At 40.2% G+C, this 17,207-nt stretch overlaps 1 protein-coding gene across 5 annotated transcripts in view; it reads left to right on the top strand.

The window, feature by feature from the left end:
* Positions 1–17,207, top strand: part of MAP7 (microtubule associated protein 7) — a 178,553-nt gene that overhangs the window by 103,563 nt on the left and 57,783 nt on the right. For all 5 annotated transcript variants that reach the window (XM_055535723.1, XM_055535722.1, XM_055535725.1 and 2 more), the window contains exon 2: positions 14,505–14,606. In XM_055535723.1, coding sequence (XP_055391698.1) covers positions 14,505–14,606 — 102 coding nt within the window. The remainder of the gene's footprint in view (positions 1–14,504; positions 14,607–17,207) is intronic.

Raw genomic sequence — 17,207 nt, 5'->3', positions numbered from 1 at the left:
GTTGATTTATTTTAGGATAGCCTCGTTTGGTCACCTTGCAGTCCAAGGGACTCTCAAGAATCTTCTTGAGCACGGTGATTTAAAAGCATCAGTTCTTAGGCACTCAGCCTTCTTTATGGTCCAACTCTCACAACCCCGCATGACTACTGGAAAAACCATAGCTTTGACTGTATAGACATTTGTTGGTGAAATAATGCCTCTGCTTTGTAATACACTGTCTAGGTTTGTCATAGCTTTTCTTCCAAGGAGCAATGTATTTTATCTTCAGGCTAAGGATTACTTTTCATTGTGAATACAAGATCTAGAAAATAAAGTGATTTAAACAAATTAGGTTTTCGTTTTGTTTTCTTGCCGACAGCAAACATACTAATACTTGTTCATTGGCTTAAAAATGGCAGGGCCAAGTTTCTGTTATTCCCATCACCTCTTTGTCATCATTGCCTTCTGGTTATAAGGTGAATGGATGCTCTACTTTGAACATCACATCGAGATTCAAGGCAGAAAGAAAAAGAGGGGAGAGGAGCAAACCCACCAGGTCTGCTGCTTCTCTAAGGAGCTTTCACAAACCCCATCAGCAATTTCAGTTTTCAACTTTTCAGCCAGAGCTGTGCTTTGTGGCCAATCAGGGTTCTATTAGAAAGAAGCATCAGAGAATATATATTTATTGGATAACCAGCACAGATCTGTACAGAGCCTTCCCTGTGCAAGTTGGCACTATGAATTTCCACACAAAAAACAATGTATCAGGCATTTCCCCCAATTTATTAAACGATAAAGCATAGTTTTTGCCTTGCCTCTCATGAGATTATCAGTATTTAGAACTTTTGGAAATAAACATTCTAAAAGTCATATAAGATAGAATGAAGTCAAATGCTCGATAATGTGGGGCAGCCTTGGAGTGTAGCAAAAGTCAGAGAAAGAAATGTGTTGAAGGTAGGATAACTAGAAGAGATTTTAGGAAAAAGAGACTTGAGCTGGACTATGAAAAATGATCTGGATTCCATGTGATACTATAATGGTGGATATATGATGTTGTACATTTTTCAAAACCCAAAACAACACCAAGCATGAACGTTAATGTGAACTATAGACTTCGGGTGATGATGAGGTGTCAGTGTAGGTTCATCAGTTGAAACAAACGTCCCACTCAGTGAAGCAGGTTGATGGTGGGAGAAAGTGTGTGTGTATATGGGAGAAAGTGTGTATATGCAGAGGAAGAGAGTACATGGAAGCTCTCTAAACTTTCCGCACAATTTTTAGGTAAACCTAAAACTCTCAAAAATATTTTTTAAAAATAGTAAGATGGATTGGATTAAATAGTTGGAGAGATGGTGAGACTGGTGATCCAAGGAGAGAAGAAAAATTATTAATAACAAGGTCACAAATGTAGAAATGACTACAGCATAAGACGGCATGGTGAGACTGGGTTGGCCAATCATTTTAAAACAACCTTTAAGTTAAATGTTCAGTAGTTAACCTGAAATGAATTGGAATAACTTTTAACCTTTCATTATTTACCATTCATTCCTATTGAGTTTGTCAATGTTAACATAAAAAAGTTTGAAGTAGTTTACTATTTTCTGCAGAGGAGGAATGATTAACGATTAATATTCTGCTGCTGCTGCTGCTAAGTCACTTCAGTCATGTCCGACTCTGTGTGACCCCATGGATGGCAGCCCACCAGGCTCCCCTGTCCCTGGGATTCTCCAGGCAACCATGTGTATATGGGAAGCACAGATTACTCATTTAGTCAAATAATACAGGATTAAAATTACTTTCACATTTCTTTGCAAAACTTATATTTAAAACTAAATCTACTGCTTATTTGGGACTCTTTCTAACAATTGTACATTTACTACCTTGATAATTTAACTTTGTATTTAAGTACAAAATCTTTTCTGTTTTGTGGCCAAAAATAAGCATTTTTTAAAACTGTGGCATTCGTCATTTTAGTTTTCTTTCAAGTTAAGTTGTGATCCTGTTAAAAGTAAAAACAGCTTCTTTCAGTTGGTGACTTTAATTAAGGGGAGCGTAATAAAGTTGAGTTCTAATTATTTTTCTTTCCTAAATTATTTAAACAGTTGCTTTTAATTACACACTGAATTTAATTGAATTGGATCTAATTTGATCAGCTCCCTATCCAGCTGTTGAAATTTAGACAATTAACTGCAATCTGTAATTTACCATTTCTCAGTGAGACTGGAAAACAGTATGGTTAGGGTTTTCACCCTTTTTCTATATTTTGCCCTGTACTTTGCTTAATCATAAACATTATTCATATTACAGGGCAAAGATCATTTGTGAAACAGCTTGCACTGTGACTGGTAAATATCGCCAGGAAAATACGTCACCCACAGGGATGAAAAGGCTTATCTTTTAATCTGGTTATATTAATACAGGTGAAAAATACAGCATTTTATCTTTTGATTATAGTGTTGTCGCCACCTGGCTGGAGGGTGGCTTTTGTTTATTTTTTGTTGACTTTTAAATAAAAGCCTCTTGGGTTGAATTTAAAGTGTGTAGTGAGTGTTTACTCCTGTTGGCTAACTGTATCAGAAGGACTTTGTAACACAAATCAAGAAGCTGCTTTTGGTGATAAAACAGCTTGAGAAATAATTCTCAGTCATTTCCACAAAATACATGGAACATGTGCTTTTCTGAAATGCTTTTCATTTCACCTAAGATGGATTTTTTTTTTTTTTTTTTGGCTTTTTAACAAACAGATTATCAAAACATATCTATTAAGTTGCTTTGGAAAAACGAATGGAGTTCACAAATCTCTCACAGATGAAATGCCTGTTTCACAGAGTGTCTGATGTTTCCAGCTGGAGACTGCACTCTTCTCAGGCTTTATCCCGGGCAGTATAGGTGGTACACTGTTGTATTGGAGATTGACCCTCTGTTCCCAGATATTCACTATTAAGTGGTGATGGTTTAGTCGTTAAATCGTGCCCAGCTCTCGCGTCCCCATGGACTGTAGCCTGCCAGGCTCCTCTGTCCATGGGATTCTCCAGGCAAGAATACTGGAGTGGGGTGCTATTTAAGTGAAAGTCGCTCAGTCGTGTCTGGCTCTTTGCGACACCATGGACTGTACAGTCCATGGAATTCTCCAGCCCAGAATACTCTAGTGGGTAGCCTTTCCCTTCTCCAGGAGATCTTCCCAACCCAGGGATCAAACCCAGGTCTCCTGCATTGCAGGTGGATGCTTTACCAGCTGAGCCACAGGGGAAGCCCTCACTATAAGTGGTACTGAGCAAACCTTTCTATTATGTGGCTGCCAAAACAGTCATTTGATTTTGAGTCTTGTCTAACACATTGTCAGCACCATCCTAGAATTACGTTAGTTTTTGTTTTCTGACACGGAGTGATGTAACTGTGATCTGACAGTTCTTTTGGTCACCTTTTTTCTACCGTATCTGCTGGAGAAGGAATAGGCTACCCACTCCAGTGTTCTTGGGTTTCCCTTGTGGCTCAGCTGGTAAAGAATCTGCCTGCAATGTGGGAGACCTGAGTTCGGTCCCTGGGTTGGGAAGATCCCCTGGAGAAGGGGATGGCTACCCACTCCAGTATTCTGGCCAGGATAAGTCTCAGAGAGTCAGACAGAATAAGCGACATTCACTTTTTCACCATCTTAGCTGCCATCAAAAAGTGAGCAAATGTATACTTTTTCTTTTTTACTTGTCATTAATACTTTCACTTCTTGGGCTTTTGCCACAGTTTGTTTGGGGTACACTATCTACAATTTCTTGCTCTCTTGTTTCCTTCTTCAGGCGTTTATTCAGTGTCACCCATATGCCAAATGGAGAAGGCAATGGCACCCCACTCCAGTACTCTTGCCTGGGAAATCCCATGGATGGAGGAGCCTGGTGGGCTACAGTCCATGGGGTCCCAGAGAGTCGGACACGACTGAGCGACTTCACTTTCACTTTTCACTTTCATGCATTGGAGAAGGAAATGGCAACCCACTCCAGTGTTCTTGCCTGGAGAATCCCAGGGATGGGGGAGCCTGGTGGGCTGCCATCTATGGGGTCACACAGAGTCGGACACGAATGAAGCAACTTAGCAGCAGCATATGCCAAATGGTGGGCTAAATACTAAAGGTACGGAGCTGATAAAGATGAAGGCACCATTCTTGCCCTCAAGTTCCTTGGGTCTGATAGAAATTATTGTAGTTCTGGAAGCACCTGGCCAAGTGTCAAAGACTAAATTAGCCTGTCACTCCCCTTACTTGGAGAGCATCTATGGTTCTTCAAGGTCAGAATATGATGTCTGAGTGTGTGTGTGTGTGTGTTCAGTTGCTCAGTTGTTTCTGACTCTTTGTAACACCAGGGACTATAGCCCACCAGGCTCCTCTGTCTGTGGGATTTCCCAGGCAAGAATACTGGAGTGAGTTGCCATCTCCTCCTCCAGGGGATCTTCCTGGCCCAGGGATTGAACCTGCCTCTCCTGCTTGGCAGGTGGATTCTTTACCACTGAGCCACCTGGGAATTTAAGTATGATGTCTGTGATTAGACATCAACTCTTTGGAGTAAACAAGTAGCTTACCCTTTATCCCTTAAAAATATCTTGGTAACTTGGTAGAATTATCTGTTGTAATTATTTAAATAATGTTTATATCTTTCCTGTTGTGTACTTTGGCAAACAAAATGGATTTTTATAGAAAAGGTTATGTTGGCATTTTATCTTGTTGTAGATGAACCTTCAATGCAACTGCTTCAGTTTCTTTCTGGAAGTTGATTGATTACAAACTGTTAATAAAAACCAACATGTGTCTGTTCCATTCTTCATGCCTTATTGTCAGTTTTGTAGATGAGTGATGTTTTCGGTGGATTCTGTTCCCATACATCACATAATTTCACACAGTGGTTGATATTGATATTTGTAAAATCAGTGTCTCTACATTGGATTTGTATTATCTCAGTATTGGACAGATTTCTTTGTTTTTTGGATGAATATCATTTTCCATAACTGTAATAACTTCATTTTTCATAATGAAAAAAAAATTATCAGAAAGGGATTTTCAGTCACTATTCATTGTTGCTGGATGAGCTCCCTCTAAATTTTAAAACCTCCACAGGGTCTTACAAGCCTCTAATGTAGTCTAGTGGGGCTGCTGAGTCATTAGTTTTTGTTCTATTTGGAATGTGTGAAATGCAAAAAAAAAGTAAGTCTTAATCGAGTCATTTCTGTCAATATGAATAAGGATGCAGCGTATGTCCCAGATACACATTATCATCAAATATTCTCATTTAATTGCATTTGTTTTTGCAACAAGAAATGAGCAAGAGTGCTGAATAAATGGTTCATTGTTCTTATTGTTGCGTCAATTTAAACGTGACCAGATGTCGCACCATGCCACAAAGTGGGTCTGTTCTGGTGCAGAAGGGTAAATCAGACTCTGCACTGTTTCTCAGCATCTCTAGTTACATATGTTGCCATGGTGCCGTGCCTGTAAGTTTGCATAGTGAGGTGACTGCTTCCTAGGTTTGCCTGTGAAAGAGTCAAGATACTCATCAGCATCTACCCACATCACCTGCCTGTGTATCACCTTCAAAAACACCCCACCTGTTTCCCAGCCAGACACTGTTCCTCCATTCTCTGTTTCCTCTTCCTGCTCATTGTTCTTGCTTCCTGGAGTTTGTGGCTGGGTCTCCATTTCCTGCAGGGTCTGAAGCCGAGGAGACCTGGAACACCTCCGCAGGGTCCCTGTGCAGTGTTGCCTCTCTGTCCTGGCTCCCACTAGGACAGCCACACTGACTCTGCTCGTCCTTGGCTCCCTGATGCTTCAGCTACAGACAGAAATTTCAAAACACAGTCACTCGTGTCACTTTTCTCCCTTAATGGTTAAATAATCATCTCTTGGTACAGGTTAAGGGAAAGTGGGAAAACCTGCATAATTATTAAATTGTGCAGAAAGTGGAGTTCTTAAGATGTGGTTTTAGTCAGATTTCCTTTTTATTAAGATGATAACCCTTTTGAATACATTTCCAGCAGGCTTGTGGGGCCTTACCTTTCATTTACCCAGAATCTGCTGAAGCTAGATTAGTTCACAGCTGGAAGTGCCATCTGGCACTCTTGTGACTTCCCATTGCCTTCGTCACAAATTCAAAGCTCTTGGAATCTGAGGAGGCAGTGACCTTGGGCTGTTTGTCTTATTTTCACCTGCCCGCCTTCCTACACCCCCCGTTCTGACTGGACAGTCCCTTGATGCACTCTTATCTGTGTGCCTCGGTAGTTTTGCACATGCCATGCCCCAGCCAGGAGGATTCTCGGCATCCCCCTCACATATCCATATTCTCTCCATTCGTCAGAATCTTTATTCAGTGACATTCCCATCGCTGCTGCTGCTGCTGCTGATAAGTCGCTTCAGTCGTGTCTGACTCTGTGCGACCCCATAGACGGCAGCCCACCAGGCTCCCCCGTCCCTGGGATTCTCCAGGCAAGAACACTGGAGTGGGTTGCCATTTCCTTCTCCAATGCAGGAAAGTGAAAAGTGAAATTGAAGTCGCTCAGTCGTGTCCGACTCTTAGCGACCCCATGGACTGCAGCCCACCAGGCTCCTTCATCCATGGGAGCCTCCAGGCAAGAGCACTGGAGTACTACCCCCTGAAGTACGGCCTCTCACCTCTGATTACCTATAACACTGTATCATTTATTTGGTTACTAGTCCTCTGTAGTGTTATCGATTTTTGAAAACTGATTTGGTCTGTTGTTGTAAATGCCTGTATTTATTTGCATATTGTCCCCACCAAAGGACAGTGAGGATATTGGAGGTAGATGCGATGTCCTCAGTTCAGTTCAGATGCTCAGTCATGTCTGACTTTGCGACCCCATGGACTGCAGCACACCAGGCTTCCCTGTCCATCACCAACTCCCGGAGCTTGCTCAGACTCATGTCCATTCAGTCAGTAATGCCATCCAACTATCTCATCCTCTGTTTTCCACTTCTCCTCCAGCCTTCAATCTTTCCCAGCATCAGGGTCTTTTCGAATGAGTCAGATCTTCGTATCAGGTGGCCAAACTATTGGAACTTTGGCTTCAACCTCAGTCTTTCTAATGAATATTCAGCTTGCAGTCCAAGGGGCTCTCAAGAGTCTTATTCAAAACCACAGTTCAAAAGCATCAATTCTTTGGTGCTCAGCTTTCTTTATGGTCCAACTCTTACATCCATATATGACTACCGGAAAAACCATAGCTTTGACTAGACGGACCTTTGTTTGCAAAGTAATGCCTCTGTTTTTTAATATGCTGTCTAGGTTGGTCATATCTTTTCTTCCAAGGAGCAAGCATCTTTTAATTTCAAGGCTGGAGTCATCATCTGCAGTGATTTTGGAGCCCAAGAAAATAAAATCTGTCACTGTTTCCATTGTTTCCCCATCTGTTTGCCATGAAGTGATGGGACTGGATGCCATGATCTTTGTTTTTTGAATATTGAGTTTTAAGCCAGCTTTTTCACTCTCCTTTTTCACTTTCATCAAGAGGCTCTTTAGTTCTTCTCTTTCTGCCATAAGGGTGGTATCATCTGCGTAGCTGAGGTTATTGATATTTCTCCCAGCAATCTTGATTCCAGCTGGTGCTTCATCCAACCCGGCATTTCACATGATGTATTCTGCATATAAGTTAAATAAGCAGGGTGACAATATACAGCCTTGATGTTATATTGATGTACTCCTTTCCTAACTTGGAACCAGTCTGTTGTTCCATGTCTGATTCTAACTGTTGCTTCTTGACCTGCATACAGATTTCTCAGGAGGCAGGTAAGGTTATCTGGTATTCCCATCTCTTGGAGAATTTTCCAAAGTTTATTGTGACCCACATAGTCAAAGCCTTTGGTGTAGTCAATAAAGCAGAAGTAGATGTTTTTCTGGAACTCTCTTGCTTTTTCAGTGATGCAATGGATGTTGTCAATTTGATCTCTGGTTCCTTTGCCTTTTCTAAATCCAGCTTGAATATCTGGAAGTTCTTGGTTACTTATTGTTGAAGCCTGGCTTGGAGAATTTTGAGCATTACTTTGCTAGCGTGTTAGATGAGTGCAGTGGTGCGGTAGTTTGAGCATTCTTTGGCATTGCCTTTCTTTGGGATTGGAATGAAAACTGACCTTTTCCAGTCTTGTGGCCACTGCCGAGTTTTCCAAATTTGCTGGCATATTGAGTGCAGCACTTGACAGCATCATCTTTTAGGATTTGAAATAGCTCAGCTGGAATTCCATCACCTCTACTAGGTTTGTTCGTAGTGATGCTTCCTAAGGCCCACTTGACTTCACACTCCAGGATGTGTGGCTGTAGGTAAGGGACCACACTCTTGTGGTTATCTGAATCATTAAGATTTTTTTTGAATAGTTCTGTGTATTCTTGCCACCTCTTCTTAATATCTTCTGCTTTTGTTAGGTCCATATCATTTCTGTCCTTTATTGAGCCCATCTTTGCATGAAATGTTCCCTTGGTATCTCTAATTATCTTGAAGAGATCTCTAGTCTTTCCCATTCTGTTGTTTTCCTCTATTTCTTTGCATTGATTGCTGAGAAAGGCTTTCTTATCTCTCCTTGCTATTCTTTGGAACTCTGCATTCAGATGCTTCTATCTTTCCTTTTCTCCTTTGTTTTTCACTTCTCTTATTTTCTCAGCTATTTGGAAGACCTCCTCAGACAACCATATTTCCTTTTTGCATTTCTTTTTCTTGGGGATGGTCTTGATCACCTCCTCATGTATGATGTCATGATGCTAGGTCCTACAGTCTTTGTATTCTTAGCGCATGGCACAGTGGCCAGCCCATAGGAGTGTCTGTAAATTTTTACTGAAAACATGTAACATTTCTGAGCCTGGGAATACAGTGATTCCTTTGACAGTAACAAGGAGACCGGGTTGGCTCATTTTGTGAGGACGGTTAGTTCAACTTTGACATAGTTTCAAGAGATAGCAGAAATACATGAGCATATATTCCCTAGGGGTGGAAGACTGTTTATAAATGCAAAGCATATTTATAAATCCAGACTGGAAAACAACTGAGGTCAAGATTGTGCTTTAGGCCCTAAAGAGGGAGAATATTTCTGCAGGGAGAGAAATTACTGGGGGAAATCAAAAGCTCCCTGGAATTAGAGGTCTAGAAAAGGAAAAAGTTGTAGAAAAGATGTATTGTTCACTTAAGATTTTCCCAATACTGAGCACAACGTGTCCCCCGGAGTAGGGTATCAACTGAATAAATGTGGAGAAAACTGAAATAAAGTAGAAAATTAAACCTAGGTTTGTCTACTGCTGACTCCCATGAGCTTTGATCATTCCTACACAACTTCACAAACAATTAGGAGGAATTTAAACTGAAAAGCTCTCCATGTGGAATAATCAGAAAAGTCATTAGAAGTTATGAAATTGCATTATGACTTTCTTATTCTAATGCAAGTTTTATAAATAATATTGGATAAAACATTTAATAGCAATGCCTTAAATGTTACAATATTCCTGGAAGCTCTTTTAGAATAAATTTTAACTGTCAAGTAAATAAGCAAAAGGATTTCATACAGTAGAACATTTTAGGTGAAACACTCTGAATTACCTGAGACTGTCCCGAGAGTTCTCTTTAATCTTTAGATATTGTGATTTTAAACCAGTAATGTTCTTCGTTTGCCATAGTTATATTCTGTAGTCAGATTTTTATGTAAGATATTTGTGATTCAGGTTCTGTGATTCACTGAGAAGGACTCAGAACTTAACATATAGTCATACTTGTGCCTAAGATTTATCATAGCAAAAAGACATAAAGAAAAATCAGACCTTTCCAAGGACGCACTGGCAAGCCTGGAATGTTAACTTTCTTTCTGCCCAGGTAGATTGATGCTATGAGACACATGAAGTTGCAGTGTTCAGCCATTTTTTACTACAAAAAAAACACAATTGTGTGCAGTTCAGCCTCCAGTTCTGTCTTCTGGTTTACTCCCCAAAGATATGTGTGTAGCCTTGGGACTTGATTCCACAAAGTCCAACCCATTCTGAGCAGGGTTAAAGTTTTGCTGTTTCCCAGTCCATATGCCATGCTTGATTTAAAACACTGACAGAAAGACATTTTTGTGGGGGTTAAGACCACCTGTGATTCATTGAGTTTAAGCTCAGCATGGTCCCTAAAGTTGTAGTTGTAGATGTCTTATAAGAGTAAACATTTTGACTAAACTAAAGCATTTGTTGGACCAATTATCTTCATCACATGAGAGAAGGCACTTCAGCCCCTACAGCCAAACATAGACACAAAGCAGTGAGAACCCCATGACCTTCATGGAAAGTCATTGCAAGGAGTGGATTAGTAGTGAATCATAGAGGAGGTCGATTGTAGACACACATTTGTGGCACTTCCTGAAGCTGCAGAATTTTTTACTAAATGAAAGCTCTGAAGGTCTGCTGCCTACTTCTTCTATTGCAGAGTGATTTAGAGACAGAGTCCCAGACCACAGGGGTGCTTCTCTCCATCCTTCCTCTTCTCTTTAACACTTTTACATGTGCTGCTAATGGAATAAAGCTTTCAAGCTAGCAGGAAGATCAATAAAAATTTTATGAGGCTAGCAGAGTCTTATTGAGCGTCATAGTATATGGCTCAGTTTTCTCTTCTGAAAAATGAAAGATCCAAATAAATAATGCTGGAAATGTCATCTGGGTCATTTTAAAACTGGGATTTTGATGGTAATTTTTAAAAGGATGTATGTGATCCTACCTGCTAGTTACCTAGGATTTCCAGATTTTTAAATGTTGGAAATCTTAAAATGGATAAATTGCTATTTTCATTCTGTTCTCAAACAGTGAAATTCCCTGCCATTTGTTTGGGAAAAAAAAACAACTACAACCAACCAGCCCTCTCAGAAGCTACTATTTTCCTGCTATTATAAGTGAGTTGTTTTTCTTTTTTGAAGACTTATCCTTACTTTTGGCAACTTGAAAGGTATTACATCTCAGAAAACTGTCATCTCTCTAAGCCCCAGAAAGACTAATGATTAAGTCAGGAAACTAGAGGCTGTACTCTAAGTCCTACCTTCCTGTAGCCCCAGGAGGTGTGATTGTAGCTGAGCTGCAAACCTCTGAAGCCAGCAGCAGAGCCGGGCTCTGCTCCCTAGGACAGCTGTCACCGACTTGACACAAGTTTGCTTTCCCTGTTAGCATTAAGCAAGCAAAGCCCAGAGGAACCAACTAGAAACCTGCCTTCCCACATTGGTATAGGACTAGGGGGAGAGCCAAAAATACCTGCCACCTTTTATTGAGCCTTTCAGTGGGCCCGGCAGTCTCATTTAATTTTCACAACCCCGAAAGTGTTTTCCTGCATTGCAGATGGGGAAATTATGACTGAGAGGTTGAGTGACATGCTGTGGGTTCACGGCTCATAACTGGCAGAGCCTGGTCAGCTGACTCCAAAGTGCGTACCACCTCCACTACAACCTCAACACACAACTCTACACCTGGGAGTGTGGGAGGCCCAGGACCTTGAGGAAGAGCATAAATGTTGAGAGAAGGAGAGCTGAATGTTTGCTAAACACCTCCTGTGGGCCGTGTTCTATAATAGATTCTTAACATAGATCTTTTCAATTAATCCTCCCAGTGACCCTCTGAGTTAGGCCATTTCACCCTCATATTACCTACTCAGAGAAGTCAAGAAACTCTGACAGTCACTCAGCTAGTAAGTAGCAGGGCTCACAGAGGCTTCTCTGGTGGCTCAGATGATAAAGAATCTGCCTGAATGCAGGAAACACAAGGACACCAGTTCAGTCCCTGAGCCAGGAAGATCTCCTGGAGAAGGGAATGGCTACCCACTCCAGTATTCTGACCTGGAGAATTCCATGGACAGAGGAGCCTGGTGGGCTACAGTCCATGGGATCACGAGTCAAACACAACTGAGCAACTGAGCCCACGCACATAATCTTGGCTAAAACAGACTGACGTTCAAATTTACCTTTATTTTTTACTAAATTTAGCCTATCAGTTTTATATGAACATAACACATTTTAAGATCAATTTTAAATTTGTTTTGTTATGAATAGGACTCAGAAGGATTTTGTGATAGAAATGAATTCCTGAGATCCAGATGATAAGAAAGTGGGCAGATAGATCCAACTCAACTGGGTCTAATAAAAATCAGATATATTGATAGGCAAATTGGAATTCAGGTAACCAGACTTCCAAGTTTAATTGAAATTTATATTTTACATTTGAATTTCAAGACAAAGCAAATTACAACCAAGAAAAAGGGGGAGAGGGATTACCCAGGAATTACTTGGAAAAGTCTCTTGCACTGAATATGTCTTCTTTTGAATCTCCTCAATGGTCTACTGCAACATAATATTTAGCTGTGATTGATATCTGTTGTCCAGACCTGGGGGCATTGCAGATAATCAACAGAGACAGACTAAATTATGTCAAATATGCTAAGGTAAGAAAGAAATGAATGCATATGAAATACAGTCTAAATAGATAGTCCTAATTATCTTTAAGTTAAGTAAAAATGAAAAACAGAAGATCGCTTACACAGCTTACTAGCTAAGGCTTTATTTGCTTTGTGCTAGAGGTGGCTGCATAATAAAAAGAAAATAATCACAGTATTCCCAATCTGTGTGCACTCCTTTCTGTTTATCTTCTTTATGCGCAGTTTTGAGAATACCTTGCAAAAGATGGGAGAAAGTTGTTCTATCCCTATTGAGCACCAGAGTTCCAATTAAATACATTTTTGGTCTTTAGGGGCGGCCTCTAAAATTGTGAGGCTGTAGGCCAGTATGAACTAGTGTGGCCTTTACCTGCCACATAGTGGTAACTGGCAGCTTGTTTTTGGCGAGGGGGATGAGAGTGTTATAGCAACCAGTGTTTATGTTTGAACGTGTTATTTAAAGCCAACAAATTGTTTGAAACAGGGCAGTTAAACGGTGTTAAAAATACGGCATAGGATGCTTTCTGCTGTTCAGTCTGTGGTTTCCTATGCCAGCTAATATCATATGTAATTGAGAGGCATCCATAAAAATTTGGTATATTCTTTGTTCAGAGCTTAAAGGTAAAGGTTTAGCAAATTTAATAACTTTTTAAAGTACATCTGGGGTGCCATTTTTAAATTTAGTCTTCCTGAAGTATAACTCACACTCTTTCAGGTTCAAAAACCCTGAACTACTGAATCTCATTTTCTAGTTATTCTCCATTTCCCTCAGCCTAGTGGAGGAGATAATAAATGTGCAATGCGTCAGGGGATAAGGGCTACAAACAAGGCAGAGTACGGAGGAGAGATGAGTAACGCAGGTGCTATTTTAGATAGATCAAGAGGACTCTAATATCACATTTGACCAGAGACCCAGTGGAAGTGAAGGACAGACTCGTGTTAACATGTGGGAGAAGAACAGTTCAGGTACTTGCAAAGGCTCTGCGATGGACAGAGTCAGTATGTAAGATCTGAGCAGAGTAATTAAGAGGTTAGTGGTACAAGGTAAAGGCCAAACCATATAGTACCCTGTAGGCCATGGACAGCCCTTGAATTTTTCTGAGTGGGATGGTGGCTGTTAGAGGAGTGACATGACTTATTGTTAATGGGATCACTCTGGCTGCTGAGGTGAGCAGAGACTGAAAATCAGTGGTAGGATCTGGTAGACCGGTTAGGAGGACATTCCAGTCACACAGGGAAGAGAGGATCAGAAAGGTAGTGATAGAGGTGATGATTTTTTAAGGAAAAGAACTTACTACTGAATCAAACTTGGGGAGAGATTGGAGGAGAGAAGTCAAAGCTGATTCCAAGGCTCCAGGCCTAATCTACGGGAAGAATGGAATTGCTTGAATGGATGGGGAAGACTGTGGGTGAAACAGATTTTCAGGCAGAGGGGAGGAGGCAGGGAAAATCAAGAGTTTGGTTTTTGACACCACTTAATGAGAAGCAGCAAAATACTTTAAATATCTTTTGAAAAATATATTATTAAAGCAAAATGTGTAAAGAACAATGTACCTGGAGGCCTTTATACTTTATATAACCAGGGAGTTGCCTGATATTTCTGCCCTTTGGTCACTTCCTAGAATACATTTCCCTTAGTCTCTTGAATGATCTTTGTTACTGAACATTTGTTAGAGGCTTTTCCAAAATCCAGTAAATTATATCCCTTATTCCCTTTTGGCGACCTGCTTGGTTATGTTCTTGGAATTTTTTGGTTCCAAATGCATGACCTTTGTAAGAACAAAGATCAGATACTCTAGATCCCAGTCTTATTTCTTCATGGTTGCTCTATGTATAAACTGGAACAGCCAGGGTGAATGACTTCGTGGACCCTGAAGACACCACTGCTGTAGGATTGGTTAGTTGAGCTGAGGCTATTGGTTCTTGGGTGTGTTCTTCCCACTGAACATTATGCTCATTGAGGGTAGGAGTTATCAGCTGCTTAAGCTTTGTACTTCCTGAGTCTAACCTAGTACTTGATACAAAGGTTGACAGCAAATTTTGAATATATCAATGTTTCTGAATAAATTTTGAGAAACTAAATATGTCTTTTCTCTTTTATCTCCTCTGTGTAGCACCTGATGGCAACAAAGTACAAGATAAGAAAACCGCTGCGTCCCACCGGCCTGCCACTTCTATTTCAGGACAAAATAGCAACCACTCAGGAAGTAAACCAGGTACTGTGCATTGCCTTTGCTGTGGAAAAAGGAGGGTAATCCCAAAGGTCTTAGGCCTGCTAGAATTTAGGAGAGCTCGGTTTCAGTCCTGCCATCAAAACACACATTTAGACAGATTTCTATAAGTCAGAAAACCTCTCACGCCTTGATTTTCTTTCTTTAAAATGGAGATTCAAAGCTAAGCCCTACTCACCTCTCAGAATCATCTTGACAGGCAAGATGGTACCTGTGAGTGCGCTGGTAACTGTCAAGCAGTCTGCGAGAAGTAATAATTTTTCCATTCTGCCTGAAATGATGGAAATGACACACTTTTTTTGTACCTGTATGCCCAGCATTAGTGCATATCTCTTTTGTGACTTTTTGAAAACCCACTTAAGGGAATCATTACACACAGCAATACTGTATAGAATTACGTTTTTGTTCTCCGTTGCCTGCAATGATTGTACACCTACACAGTAATTTCATTTAACAGCCTGTGATTCATGGTCCGTTGCATTCAGTGATGCAAAGAAGCAAACACTCTGTAAACAAACTACAAACACTGGAGTAAACAATTCAGTAGCTTCCGGGTATCCAGCAACCATGATGTGGTCTTCAGGAGAGACTGACTTACAGTATGATGACCGGAGATAGCCAAAGGAAGGGAAAGGCAAACCGAACACCTCTGGAGGTTCTTGGAAGCCTGCTTCATGCTGCATCCAAGGCCAGAGTCACTCAAGAACAGTGCGTCAGTGGGACTAAAGGTGGAAATAACTGTATCTAGCCCCATAGAAAACATTCCCTGTCCCGCCTAGTTTTGTGGGGCCTTTTTTCCTGTGTGGAGGAGGTCTTGAACAGAGCAGATAAGTCTGCCTTGCCATTCAGATGATGTATAACAGGTACAATTACAAGTACTACATTTGCTGCCATTAGTAGCAAATGATATATAGTTTCAGTGGAGTTTTAATTCACAGGCTGAGATTTTCCCCATTTAGTCAGTTTACATTTTCATTCATTTATCCGTCTATGTATCCACCCAAAGCCCAGCCAACATGTAATGTTTCTTGAGTAATCGCCCAGTGTTGGGGGACCCTGAGAGATACTGTGTGAGCAAAGCAACAGGGCCACTGTCCTCACAGGGTTATTCTAGTGGACCTTCTTACCCTGTACTCCAGTGGACATCCTTGTAGAAGCAGAAGCTGTTTAGCATGAAAATCCCCTTTGTTTTATCGTGAGAATTGAACATAGCTAATGGTTTATACTGATTTTCCCTTATTCTCTCCATCAACCATCATTTCTAATTCCTTTCATTCTTTACTGTGCAATTTATACTTTTATATCCTGATAATTTGTTTATTCATCTGGTAATAGCACTGTGTAGGTACTAGGAATATATATTGAAAGACAATCCTACTCTCTAGCTGACAAGTATAGTAGAAAAAAATCAGTATATGAATAGATCATTCTAACATACTATTTCCATTGAGAGAAGAGAGAGATGCAGAGTGCATGGAAATATAGAGGCCAAAAGAAAAATCTTTTCTACCCCAATTGACTGTCTCTTCATAGAACTATTTGATTTATATTGCTAGAGTCAAGTTCAGTGAGGAGACGTTTCATTTCAGATTGTGTCTTTTAAGTATACTGTGTCTGCTTTCTTGTATATACACATAAGCACAGATATATCAAAGACTCTTATTTTTAAAACCACCGTGTTATTTTCCTGAGTATCTCTGAAGATGATATCAGAGGTTCCATGTTGGAGTTATAGGTTTGAGTAAAACCTTTTGATTTTATGAGATATGAGTCATGGGAACGTCTGTCTAAAGCATTTTTATTTTATTTTCTTCCTTCAGGAACTTAAAGGACATGCTCTTTGGGGGGTATTTTGAGTATTGCCCTAACCAAATGCGAATATCCTGACAGTAGTTGTTCGGATAGGAGTCAAGGTATAGTGAGTTCTTATTAAAGAGCCTTGTCACAGTGAGTTTGTTTTTCTTGATCTTTGAGGGTCACGCTTTAGTTCCAGTTTTTTCAGGATTGTACATGTTTTCACATGTAACCACAGGCTATTCTCAGCATGCCCTTTGACTCTCAAAAGTCCCCTGGTTTGGGCGGTCCCTTTACTTTTCAGTTACCACAGGTAGAAGGTTGGATGCAGAATGTAGGTGCAAGTGTGTCTCCTCTGAAATCCTATTTCTCTTAAAAACTTTTCCTTCTAAGAATTAAGTAACAATTCTAACTGTTAGATCTATTGGGAAACAGTGTGAAATATTCATGATGTCAAACTATTTTCTCTACCTTCATTTTGTTCCAGAAAAAAAGTGATATGAGGAGAGAAATGAGATGGAGAAAAAAAAATTTCAGAAAATTTGCTATTTACTTGCAATTATTCAATTGTATTTTTTTTCTGAAATCCTACCTTTAAAGGTCATTTTTAATCAGTTTTTAATTATTAAACCTTAGAATTGTAATCACTAGTATTTCCTAATACTTTTTAAAAAATCTATTGTCAAATACAAGTTTGGTATGAGTTTGCCCTCACAGTGAATGTTAATTCCATTAACGTTTAGAGTGTGTAGGCTCCAAACGTTAGCCAAGATTGCTGGCTCATTTGTTCTT

This window comes from Bubalus kerabau, chromosome 9 (assembly GCF_029407905.1).
Source record: "Bubalus kerabau isolate K-KA32 ecotype Philippines breed swamp buffalo chromosome 9, PCC_UOA_SB_1v2, whole genome shotgun sequence".
NCBI classification, from domain to species: Eukaryota; Metazoa; Chordata; class Mammalia; order Artiodactyla; family Bovidae; genus Bubalus; species Bubalus kerabau.
This window is presented reverse-complemented; position numbering and strand designations above follow the sequence as displayed.